This window comes from Brachyistius frenatus, unplaced genomic scaffold, assembly GCF_029030835.1.
Source record: "Brachyistius frenatus isolate BFR_SWC_R1_liver_20210118 unplaced genomic scaffold, ASM2903083v1 Contig_28, whole genome shotgun sequence".
NCBI lineage: Eukaryota > Metazoa > Chordata > Actinopteri > Embiotocidae > Brachyistius > Brachyistius frenatus.
Window position 1 is genome coordinate 2525584 of NW_027210627.1, and position 13535 is coordinate 2539118.

At 40.1% G+C, this 13535-nt stretch overlaps 1 protein-coding gene across 1 annotated transcript in view; it reads right to left on the minus strand.

Annotated features, from left to right (window-relative positions):
• tmeff2a (transmembrane protein with EGF-like and two follistatin-like domains 2a) overlaps positions 1-12858 on the minus strand; it is a 113112-nt gene extending 100254 nt beyond the window's left edge. The window contains exons 1-2 of the mRNA XM_069698914.1: positions 11996-12858; positions 284-393 (exon numbers count right to left, since the gene is read on the minus strand). Of these exons, the coding sequence (XP_069555015.1) occupies positions 284-393; positions 11996-12185 (300 nt within the window). The 5' untranslated portion in view covers positions 12186-12858. The remainder of the gene's footprint in view (positions 1-283; positions 394-11995) is intronic.
• Between the last annotated feature and the right edge of the window lie 677 nt (positions 12859-13535).

Consider the following 13535-nt stretch of genomic DNA (forward strand, 5'->3'; position numbering starts at 1 on the left):
AGCAGGCACCGTTTCATTCATTTGTGACACTTTTGGAGTTTTGAAAAGGCTAAAACAAATGGAGACACCACTCTTAAAATTCTTTCAATGCAGAGTATTGCTCTTACTACAACCCTTGTACACCACTTCAACATGTACGAATAATCAAAGCTTGACTTGCCTGCCAGTCAACTTTTAAATTGGACAGTGCCTGTTCAGGGACGGTGTTAGAAAACTGTCAGAGTTCAACATAAAAAAGAAAAAAAACACAGCAAAACAATAATAGAAACAACACAGTTCTTACCTTGAAATCGCAAATGCATGTCACCATGTTCCCAATTCTTAGACACTCCCCATCAAACTTGCATGTGTTGGTGTCGCACAGGAACAGGTCGGTGTCCCGGTCATCAAAACCTGGAGGACCAAAGCCAACAAGAGACATCAGTGACTAAGTGTTTCTCTGTTCAGCCCTCAAGCACAGCTAACCTGCCCCCCCATTCAGGGTCGTTCATAATGAGCATCTGCCATTAGTCATGGCTCCCGCAGTACTAGGCACTCTTTGATCACCTACTGTGCAGTTTAAAAAGACAATGCTAGCGCAATTCTTGTCCTTAGCTGCCAAAATGATAAAATATGTTTTTAAAAAACCACTAGTCTCTGGACTCCAGTGGGGGAATGAACAAAAGATGTTTTTTTTGTTTTTGGTGTTTTGGTAATGGTGCATGATTAATGGTGGAGCGTGCTGTCTGATGCTTCAGCCCAAATTCTCCCACAAGTGTTTAATAGAGGGAACATCTGGTGACTGCAGAGGTCATAGCATATAATTCACATAATTTTGTGCCATGTATGGAACCCTCTGTATATGTTATGTTTCTCCACCTATTTAGCATTTTCCCTTTAATATGTTTGTGTGCAACAAAGCTGACTCCAGGGGCATTGTCCTGGGGAGGCAAACTTAGGATATGATCTGATTCAGGCTGCGTTAGGGATCTCAAATGACTCCAACAAAGCATCCTGAATCAAATCAGAGAGTCACATGGGCATGAGACTGTATACTGAGCTCAAGGCTATTAGTCTACCTGAACTGATTGCTTACAAAAAGCCAACCCTTATACATTAGGGCTTTTTGCAATGGACTGTACGTAGGTCTATATTCAACTAAATTCCAACTGACATAAAAATAGTAACTTTATTGTTAAAGCAAAAAGCATTATGGCTTTTTCTACTGAGCCTATTTTCCCAAGAATAGTATCTAATTAATTTCAAGGTGGGGTGTTTCTTTTCTTCAAGTTATCTGTAGATATGAATTAAAATGATGAATAAAAAAGTGATAATACAGAAGATATTATAACAGTCACCCTTGTTCATGGTGAGCAAAACATTCCCAGGGGCATTATTGTATGCATAGACAACTTAGAAATAAAACCCCATGACTTAAATTTAATGTAAAAAAAATAATAATAAATAAATAAAAAAAAAATGCTTGATGATAGCATGAGGGATTTGACTAGAACCAGTTTCAGCTGTTGTCTCCAAATTATTTTTTTTTTTCTGATTCTCAATTAATGTGTATATTTTTAGAACTTAAATGTAAAAATCAAGCATTATTATGCATCTATGAAATCGTCTACATCAGCCTGAAGAAACACTGAAGCCCAACCGTTATAACAGGGCATATATTAGCTCATCAAAGATATGCCGATATCTGCATAAATTGTCTGATATGCAAAATTATATATATAACTTAAATAGCCTTAAATTGGCTAAGTCATGTTTTTGAAATAATAAATTGCAGTTGCAATATCAATACCACATATTTAGGTGTCTGACCAATTTTACTGTATTGTTGTTTTGCGACAGCATGCTAAAAAAAAAAAAAAAACAACCTTGCATTACCGTTTTAGCACAAAACAGCATTTAGAAACCAGCTGGTGAAAATAGTGAAGCATTTAATGGCTAAAGAGCCAGAGATTTCCCTCTGCAGTTGGTAGAGACCAAAAACAGAGCTAAAAGAGAATGAATATTGGCCTTACACTCAGCAGATGGACACAAATACCACGCCAGATGAATGATAATGTGGCTCTGTAACTGCTCAATGTGTAAATGAGCAACTGTATGCTAAACAACTTCAAATGTGTTAACAACTTGTTTCCACAACCCTCAAGTGGCACACAATTCAGTAATTGCAACTGTCAAAATCCCCTTTTTTTTTTTTTTTTTTTTAAACTCAAACATTAATATTGGGTCAATCTCAATAGTCAATTTGTTAAGTTGTACTATTTACATGACTAAAGTGCACATGAAGGGCAAAGAGACAGACTAACATGATAAGTAGTTAATGTTGTATTGTGTAATTAAGATCACTGGCCCAGTTTATGTAATGTGTAATATCCAAAGTGTGATCTTTTTTTTTTTTTTTTTTTTTTTTTTTACAGTAGCCCACTATAAAAATCTCCAGAATAGTTACACAATATAGAGACTTTAAATCTTGATTTCAGGAGAACGAATAACAGGGACATTGCAGCAAAAGAGCACAGTCCACATTCAGACTTGTGGGATGATAGCACTCAGATATAATACCTTATATAGCAGTTACTAATGCCTCGTAAAAAGATGCATTTCATTTGTGTCCTCTTTGCAGGATTCAGGCGTGACAGTTTTAAGCATCTTTAAAATGTTTAATGAAGCATTAAATAAGACAACAAGAGCCTGAAGTCCAGAAGGCATAGTAAAATTGGAATTTGAAGGTGAATATGAACATCAAAGATTCTCATCTTTGATGTTCAAAGATGAACAGTGTGAGTTTTGTTCCTTTATTTGTCTCGGTTCATGCTTTGCGGCCTTATGGAAAATATTTTTTAACTAAAAAGAGAGACATACGAAGGTTTTGTATTTTTTTCTTACCTATGGAAATCACTCAAGTAAATCGCTGCACATTGAACATACTGAAAGTTGTTACATAGTTGTTAAGCACAGGAGAAAATGCATCTTTTCTTTTAGATGTAGCATCTCGTTAAAGTCATAGACATCACCTTTAATTAGTCTTACCTAACTCTACCGGGAACACAATGTAACACAACCCCCTCATGTAGCTCGATGTTTTCATGGTTTTACCATCATTCAAGTAGTTGCATTAAAAAAACATCCACTCACCAATCTACAAAGCCAAAACACCCGAGTAAAATTAATTGGATGACAGTCATATTTTATCTCAATAAAAAAAACAGTTTGAAACTGCCTTTATAATCTGAAACTCCAAAATTGTTGCCGGTGCTATTGATATAAAACCTCACCTGGTTTCACAAAGCCCATGAAAAGCTCGTCTTTTGACACTGTTGAAACTTTAACAGTAAAATTGAGTCACAGAGACAGAAATAAAGAAAGAAAGAAAGAAAGAGTCTCAATTTCCGTTACAAGTCAGATATTTTACACTGCTATTTTCGATTCACAGATGTCTTATTATAATGGCCACTCAGACAGAGTACCTTCCGTAACCTAACTGTAATAACTGATGCCCCTTTGCACTTCTAAAAGCCCTCCTTGGCATGGAACAACCCATCAGGCAATAATGTCCCATAGAAGAGAAGCCCATGCTAAAACAAACCTGCTATTTGCCAGGGTCCTGAATGACCATAAAGTGTAAAGCTCTCTTTGCAAAAATACAATCATCAAGCCAAGAATGGTGACATGAGAGGTCTTGAAGTTTGAGTGCACGGATGGAACAAAGCCCTTAGCCCAAAGAGGGCAGTCTGGAAAGCCACAGAAAAACTGGCACCCAGGCAACTGGCATGTTGATGAAGATGATAATCATTGGAGAGAGGCATTGTTATGATGACAATCATACTACGGGCTATGTGTATACAAATGGTTGGAAAATATCAGATCCTTTTCAGGGCAGCTGGTAGACTATTTGTAAGATGGGAAATGTGTGTGTGTGTGTGTGTGTGTGTGTGTGTGTGTGTGTGTGTGTGTGTGTGTGTGTGTGTGTGTGTGTGTGTGTGTGTGTGTGTGTGTGTGTGTGTGTGTGTGTGTGTGTGAGAAATCCCTCCAAGCTAATTTCAGTTTGATATATTAGCCTTTTTTTAAGATTCCCTGGGCAGGCTTTGAAAAAAAAAAAAAAAAAGATCCGACAGTTTTTCAATGGAAGGGAAAAGAAGTGACTCCTCCACATGCCATTAAACTGTCTGGTTTACCAGGAAACAGATGTGTAACTTGGACATCTTTAGGAACCAGGAAGCGAGAGGAATACATGTATCAATTGTAAACAACATCTTGGAGAGATTTATTACTGCTGGAGACGTTCTTATCATCTTATGAACAACAGCCCAATCAAGATGAAGACACTCTGTTTACGGTGAAATGACAAAGGAGATTGTTTCTGTTTACACGGATGCAAGTGATACATGTATATCTCGATAATGATTGCCAATAAGCAAAACGACCTCAGAAGTGCTTTCTCATACTTTGGTATGAATATGGGGGGGGGGGGGGGGTTGAGCTTTTTGCCAACCTTATAAGAGCGTGACAACAGAAATTTTAAAAGAATAAAAACATTTCGAAAAGTGCAAGTAACAACACTTCCTCTTTCCTTCCAGCACATTGGTGTAGAGCTCAAAAATGTTAAACCTGTCAAAACAGCATGCCTATGATCAGGATTATCTTTAATCACCCAAAGACATAAACCAATTGTTGCTGTCTCTGAAGTATTTTTTAATGGAAACAAGTTTATGTAGTACAGAATATTAAATAGTTCTTAGTAAGGCATTTGACTGTAGGCCTATGTAAAGTACTGTTTAATTACCATAACGCTGAAAATAATAAATGCGTTAAATACTAAACTTTGTTTCAAAACTTGTGGCAGAAGAAACAATCTTTAGGTTGGCATTCCTACATTATAAATTTGAGACTGGATTAAAAAAAATTTTTTTTTATCTTTGTCTTTACACTGAAGTGACAATTTTGTCTGGAACTTTTCCACTTACAAACTGTAGATACCGATGTAAGTTTTTACAGGGAGGCAGGTTGGTGTGGTCAGAAGTATAAAACACCAGAATTTCATCCCGGAAACCTGCATCCAAGTCTGTGAGGGAAATCTTTTCCTAAACCTTTCCGAGGAGTTTTTGTGCCAAACACTTATAACCTAGTTTTGTTTTCCTAAACCTAAGAGGTTTTTGTGCATAACCTTTATAAAATAGTGTTGTTTTTCTAAACATAACTGGTTTTATGTTTACGCGAGGCAAAACCGTAACATACTGCCCTCTAGTGGACTGGGGGGTGTATTACATGCTAATGATACCCGACCCTTAAATTAAAGGTATCTAAGGCGTTGGTGAATGACACCTGATGCTGTGATGTTTCATTCATTAAGTTGTTAAGTTTGCTATCAGACTTCAGGTAGTGATACTGATACAACTGCAACTACTTTTACAAATACTGGCAAGAGCAAAGATCAACATGAACTAGTGTGCAAGGATTGGTTCAGGAGCAACAGTTAGTTGTGTCTTGTCCGGACAAGGAGACGAGTAAGGTGTTTCAGCACTGAACTGGGTATGAAAGTTTGTCTTCCTGTTTGGAAAAACATGATCTCAGTGTCCTGACAGGCTGGAATTTGCACAGCTTGAATTTGTAATGATAAAAAAGCTTGAAATGTAAACTAAGATCTGCCAAAAACCTGACTATATAACAACTGCCCCGACACACTGGCACCTGCTATCCCATAGCGTGCTAACCAACTTATTATGCCATCCATCCATTATCTATACCCGCTTTATCCTGAACACGGTCGCGGGGGCGGGAGGAGGAGGGGGGGGGGGGGCTGGAGCCTATCCCAGCTCACATTGGGTGAAGGCAGGGTTAACCCTGGACAGGTCGCCCAGTCCATCACAGGGCCAACACATAGAGACAGACGGAAACAAAGAGCATTCACGCTCTCATTCACACCTAAGGGCAATTTGTAGAATCACCAATTAACCTGAGATGCATGTTTTTGGACGGTGGGAGGAAGCCGGAGTACCCGGAGAGAACCCACGCAGGGAGAACATGGAAACTCTGCACAGAAAGGTCCAGGCCCGGATTCGAACCCAGAACCTTTTTGCTGTGAGGCGACAATACTAAGCACTGCACCACATGTCATTTTTTTTTTGAGAAAATAAGAGTCTGACGCTTAAAATGGAACAACTCCGATTGTAACATCATCAACATTAACAATACAAAACAAATAACTGTAGGGAAGACAGTGATGATTGATACTGAACAGCAGCGTTACATGAGAAACTATTCCTGTTCAGCTGTGATAACATTTGAAAAAAGGATTTCATAACATCAAATATGAAATTCATGATGTTTCGGGCTGCCGTTGTTCACCGTGGCTTTCATTGTTTCTCACGTCCCTCTCTCATCCCGTCTTCCACTCTATGTTAATGGCCGCTGGTTGATACAGGTTCTGCGAACAGCCCAAGTTGCACCGTGTCAGAGGCCAGGAAAACGTATACTTCCTGCTCCTGCCCTGCCGTTCCAGGAGGAGATTACAGTGAGCTGAATAATTAACGAAAACAAGCTGGCAAACATCAAATATTGAAAAGGTAATGTTTATATGCTAACGATTAAGAAGGCAAGCGAAGCACTTACTTGTCTAAAAGAGAAAGCTTGTCAGCCAAATGCATCTCCTCCTACCTACCTGGAATTTCACTACACTAAGAAGAACAAGGAGTCCTTCCCTCCTGTTTTAAGCATTGTGCTGATCAATAATTAAAGTAGACTAAATTAATAATGAAGGCTGAACAACCACGGTGGTGAGACATCCTCTTTTGACCTCTCTCATGCTGGGGGCCTTTTTTTTTGTTTTGTTTTTTTATAACTTTGCAACAGGTTTCCATGTTTGTGATCGAGGGAGTTGCAGTTCAGCCATCATTATGTCTGCTTATTAAAATCCCCAATAACTACATACATTGACAGCATTCACATCATTATGAGAAAGGGTTACTTTAATTACAGCAAGTCTTTGTCTTCAAAGGTATTTTTTCACATGGGGAAATAAAACATTTTCAGTTAACCAGCATCCAAAAAAAACTCCCTCAGTACAGCCATTTGACAATTAGTAACTTTAGATCCCTTTTTGAATAGACCGTGCCAACTCTGCCTTGTTTTATAATCCATTTTCTGTTACTGTTTACTGTCAGAGGTCTGGACCTGAATGCAAGAAAAGTACTTTTGACCGCTGAGTTGACAAATCTTGGAAGCAGATGGCCAATTCTCTCCAGACTACTGGTAATTCACTCCACTTGATGGGATTTACAGGAGGCTTTGCATATTCTGCACTTATCCCCGTCACTTCCACTATCAAAGCATCACATGGACTTTTCAAAGTTAACAATAGCAAAGGTATTCACTTTAGAAGGGATTGTCCATAAGAGTTGTAAGGCATATCATGGGGTGATTAAGCTGTGACCAAACATTCATACGGTACCGCTGTTACAATTCAATAATGTGTGATGAAGATGACTGGACCGACTGGATCATCATGAAGAGATGAATCACTTGTTCTCCTACTTGTTTCATTAAGCATGAATATGGCCAAAATATGTGAGCGGATAGTTGGCAAACGTCTGCAAGTGTGTCTATTAAAGATAACACAGACTTCGTTCATTTATTGAAAGATGTGAAAGCCAAAAAAATGTTGGGCAAAATAATAACAATGGTTTGATTGTGATAATTACACAAAATACCAAATGCACAATTAACTGTGTTGGACGAACATGAAAACCCGGCCAATTTGTCTGAAAATAGTTGACTTTCAATGTTACCTTAGCTTATATGTATAAAGACTTGGATGGAGCGTCAGTATTTGTTCTCACGCAACTAAATTTACATACTGTCGACATTGCTTCAAAAGAGCCTTCAGGCTGCAGTACAAAACATTTATTCTCAACTGTGGGAATAATATTTGCATCTTTTAGCTTACTGTTTTGGTTATATTGCTTTGGCTTAAATCCACATTGTTTCAGCTACAACTATTTACAGCAAAAAAAATCCCTAATGAACAAACTGTAAACTACCTGCCCAGAGTCACATGATGGGTAAAATAATGGAGCGCTTAGCTGCTAAACAGCTAGATATTTCCCCCGGGAATGAAACAGACCTGAAGGAGAATAGATTCAGGACCTTGGGTTGCTGAAAGCATTCAGACCTCCCTCACTTTTTGCGCACTTTATTGTATTGTAGATTTAATATTTCATGAAAATTTTAATTTACTGCCAATGTCTTTATTTATAGAAATTCAAAAAACAAATTCTCTCATTTACAAAAGTGCAGCGTAGAATTAGTAAATATCCATGGACTAGTTTTACGGATTCACTTTGAGACAAGATGTTTCAAATTGTAACAGTATTGCACAGGATAAACAAGGCAGTCCTTGAAACATGTTTTATGTGAGTTAAAAAAAACATATAGTGGTCAAAAATAACTCCAAGGTTCCTTACAGTGATGAAGGCCAATGTGCTTGAAGTTTAACTAACTGACCTTCGTTATGGGTAAATAACGGTGGGTGTCATCTGCATATTAACGGAAATTGACATAGTGTTTCCAAATAATATAGCCTACAAGTAAGTACAAGGTGAAAAATATTGATCCAAGCCCAGAACCTAATGAAACTCTACTAATGTTTGGGTGCCCGGGACAGTCATCATTAACATTAGAAAACGGAAAGCTGAAAAAAAAGCCCTTTTTTTTTTTTTTTTTTTACAACCTGATGAGGAGAACCTTTTACTGTATAATTTATGATGGAGCTTGAAAATAAATCTACAGAAAATCAACCAACTCACCTGCCAACAGGACCCTTGTCACAGCAAGCGTTATCACATGCCATAACAGGAAAACGCACAACTGTTTTTAATTTCATTAACAATGGTTCCATTTAGGTGTCCTAGAAAGTCAGAACAGAGAGCTTGCACAATATATGTATAATACCGTTAACTGGAGCATTGAAATTAAATGAAATTCAGCCACCGTTGATCTTATTATTTACACCTGGGCCATACCTATAGTGACAGTTTGAATTGTGTTGTGTTAAAAGGGCTAAAATGCCTAGCTCTTAAATTTATAGTCTAATGTTGTATCAGAAATAAATCTTTACAGAGATAAGACATTTTTAAAATAATAGCCTACTTAATTTTCTATGACAATACTCCTTAAATATACTGGCGGGTGACAAAAACATTTCACAGTTCTATCAACAACTTTGTAGTCTTGGCACATACTGTGTGTGTGTGTGTGTGTGTGTGTGTGTGTGTGTGTGTGTGTGTGTGTGTGTGTGTGTGTGTGTGTGTGTGTGTGTGCGTGTGTGTCGATTACAGCTTCTAAAATATCTCCAAATATTATTTTTTAAACATGTAGAATACCAAGTAATGGGAACATATTCTTTTTCTGTGCAGTTTTACTGTTGCGTGCGCCATACGTGTTTTCACAAATCCCGACAAGTGCAACTTTACACATTACATTTATCCCAAAGACTCAACACACATCTCCAGACCAAATCTATCTCTGTACTCACAATAGAACAAAAATGAATTTAGTGTCAGGATCATTTTAGGATCCTCTGTTCTGCCTCAGTAAAGTCTTCCGCGACAGCTCTTCCAGCCATCCGAAGATGCAAACCAAACAGAATGACAATCTTTTGTCAAATCAAGTTGAACTTGGAACAACATTAAATTCAACTTGTTCAACTACTACTGCCCATAATTATCTGTCTCTTAGCACTAAAGTGACACTGAACTCATCACCAAACTGTTTTTTTTTTATTCAGCGTTATTCTCCCTGGACTGAAAACTGTCACATACTGGTGTTGCTGTGAAAGTACATGATATGCAGGAAGGAGTGGATAATTAAGCTCTGCCCAATTACTCTGAGTTTATTATTTTTATTATTATTGAAAGGGCCTTATAGTTGTTGTTTTTTATGGTGGATTACACGTCACTTGTCATACTCTATTAATTGTAATTGCTGGGTGCGTGTATGTGAGTGAGTGAGCGAGTGTGTGTGTGTGTGTGTGTGTGTGTGTGTGTGTGTGTGTGTGTGTGTGTGTGTGTGTGTGTGTGTGTGTGTGTGTGTGTGTGTGTGTGTGTGTGTGTGTGTTTGTGTTTTCATTGTTTTCAGCAATATGCACTTAGGCCTCCTTAAGGCGTGTTGGATAAAAGCCTTCGCCCCAAATGCATATGAGAGTGTCAGGAAGTGGGGAGGTAAGCAAGTGTGTATTTGGACAGGATGTGTACCATTATTGGTCATTACGTGCAAATCATCACCACCATCGACAGCAGCACGAAACAGTCTTCCAGTTCAATACAAGACATAATGGGGGTATGGAAACTATCAGAGGTGAATGTGAATAATGTGCAGTTATCGGGCTGAATCACAGCAAAGTAACTAATTCAAAGAGATGAGTTTATTCATCACTGCTATTTACTGTATTATTGGACGAAAAACTCGAAGGCAAGAACCGTTTCTTTAAACTGAAAATCCCAACTGCAGATCAATAATATTGGTGAAAACTCTCCAATTCCTAAAATATAAATAAGATGTAATCGCCAAAGATGCTCAGCATAATGAAAACAATGTTCCACAAGATTGCAATAGAAAAGATATTTCTCATTTGGTCGTATTTGTGCGTGTTTAATTAAGCCCGACTTAATTAGGCTATTATCATAATCAAATTATTAAAAAAAAAAAAAAAACACTTTGACATCCAAATTAAGCCCCTATCTTCTGACGGGCAATTAAGTCAAATGTAGCCTGAATCTATCATGCAATATTTTTTTATATATATATCTCCAACTACATGTCAATAGTCTAATACATTTCTTATGATGTCTGCAAAATATGAAGGAGATGTTTCCCCTTTTGTTTTTCATTAAGATGTCATTTTAAATAGGCTTCCTTTTTCAGGCTGCAAACGGCAGTCATGACTCCATATTGACGTCTTTGGCTGTTATGAGCTATAATATCAATACTGCTACTACCCGTGAGTGTGTGTGGGATCGGCTTGGAGCTATTTTAAGGGCTCAGACTTGGACAGGCGACAGGGGAAATATATGGCGGCACAGTCGGCTGATTTACAAAGGGAGGTGAGGCGCTGTGCTCTGCAGCCCGGTCCGCCGCTCCTTTTATCGTTTTTTGGGCACCGAGGGGAGAAAACAAGTTTACAGCTCAGTGGTCTATAAAAGAAACGACTCGGGATTTTATTTAAAGTAACACTTGAAGAAACAACTGTCATTCAAAAATAAGAACATAAAACTAGATTTCTGACTATAATTACGATTAGGATTGAATTTAGGTTTAAATCAACGGGCAAACTGAGATTTAGGTGACTGAATCCAAGAGTTGACGAGGACCATCAATGTTCAAGTTACACAGAGACCTATAATGAAGCAGCCTATTTTAATTAGTGCGAGTGTCTGTTGCCTCAACTGTGGCTCACATCGCGTTATTCTGGCGGCAGTCGTCCCCCTTGCTCTAATTCTCCCTTTAAATGATCCTTTAATGTTGCTGTGTCCACTTGTCAGATCGAAATTATCGACCCCCCCCCCCCCCGCCCCCCACCACCACCACCACCCCTCGCCTGCCAGGTGACATGATCGGCCCTGCATGCTTTGGTGTGTCACGCGCCGAGACAAACTCAACAAAGGCTAAATGCACATCACTCCACCTCACGTAAACTCTACATCCTCTCATTGTGAGACTTTGCAGTCTTTCCTGTGGGCTATCTGCAGGCTGAACGCTCCACAGCACCAGCACCCAAAACCCAGACGTGGTCGTTGAGATACAATCACAAAATCCACAATAACAAAAATGAGGGCGTCTGTTACCGGAGCAGTTCTAAACTTTGATACAGCCACGCTTGGCGGTCTACGAGTCTTAGACGAGCTGAACTTGGACAAAGGGTGCACGTTTAAATCAAGAATATATTTGATGAAACAGAGCCTGGAGCAAAGACTGCAACTCTGCCTTTAATGAAAATGACTCTCACCGGAGCAGTTCCATCCGGTCGGCGTCTGGCAGTCGCTGAGGGAGGAAGGGAAAGCGCGCAGCTGCTCCACAGGTAAAGTGGCGAGAAACGAGACGAGGGTGATCCTGAGCCAGCCTCCCGCTGTCCCGCTCCACTGGCGCATACGTCGGGGCTCCTCGAGCGGTGCCTGCGCCGCCACGGTCAGACCCATACTCTCACTGGCCCCGACCGCACAGGCGAGGTGGGAAAGAGACGCAGCAGACGCGCACCGACAACTCCAATCCCGGCAGGTTCAGCGGGGCGCCTAGAGACCGACAGCAGACCATTTTCCGTGCGAGACCGTGCGCCCCATGTAGCCGTGCCCCCCCCCCTCCGCCCCCCCGCGTAGACTGACCAAATGGGTTCCGCCCGATCCGAGAGAGGTTGCTGCAATAATAATTACACCCCCCGCCAAAAAAAATTTAAAAAAAAAGACAAAAAAAATTTAAAAAAAGAGAGGACTCGGAGGTACTGCTGAGGGGTTTGTGAGCGATGGAGGAGGTTGTGTGGGATGGAGTCGGGTGACAAAAAGTTAGCGAGGCAAGCAAGAGGACTTGCGAGCAGGAGAGGATGCTCAAGGATGAGGAGAAAGGGAGAAAAGATGGGAAAGAAAAAAAAACAAAACAAAGGGGGGGTGGATGAATCAAAATGAGGCAATAAAACTGTGTAAAAAAAAAAAAAAAAAAAAAAAAACTGAGAGGATGAAGCCAGAGTATCCCACGAGCAGGATTTGGAGACGACGGCGGTAATAGAATCCACGAGTGAAACGAGCGGCGGTCCTCACGGTTTACTTTGTATGTGCGGTGTGTTCAGAGTCGCAGCGAGTTGGTGTTTGTCTCTCGCTCTCTCTCTCTCTCTCTCTCTCTCTCTCTCTCTCACCAGCAGCTGGTTATGATCACGTGGAGTATGATGCGAAGAGGAAGGGGGCGCCCCTCCGTTACAATTAGAGCGTCTTACCAGTGGAGTGGGCAAAAGGAGAAGACGGGATAGGAGGAATAAAACGAAGAGAAAAGGCAGAAAGGCAGGAAGACGGCGTGCTCCAGGCGTATAGTCCCACCAGTTGGTGATGGCCACATCCCGGATAGACAGCGTAAGGGAGGATACCTTTTATAATTGGCCAGGAGCATTTAGAAAGGCTGCGGGAATCGATTCGTCCAGCCTGGCCTGGGATAATTGCTGCGCTTTGAAACGACGCTGACGCTATTCCTGGGATCTCTGCCTGCAGGCAATCCAACGAGACCTTAATATCAATTCCTATATTTTTAGAGATGCCACTGTTTGTCACGCAGGGGGCGGGATGCGGCTAGTAAATTGACACGCTTTCGGCCATGAAAGCCCAAGAAAGTGTGAAGCATCAGCGGGAGTAAAAGAGGTCAAGTCCAGCATCAGGTTGTGAACACTCTGCCTCTTTAAAGCCAAGTAAATTGAAAGCCATGCGCATGGAAAAGGCCCATAGAGGAAACAAAGGGGTTGCTGTCAAGGCCCGTCACGCTATAATGACACTTGACCTCATGATATGAAA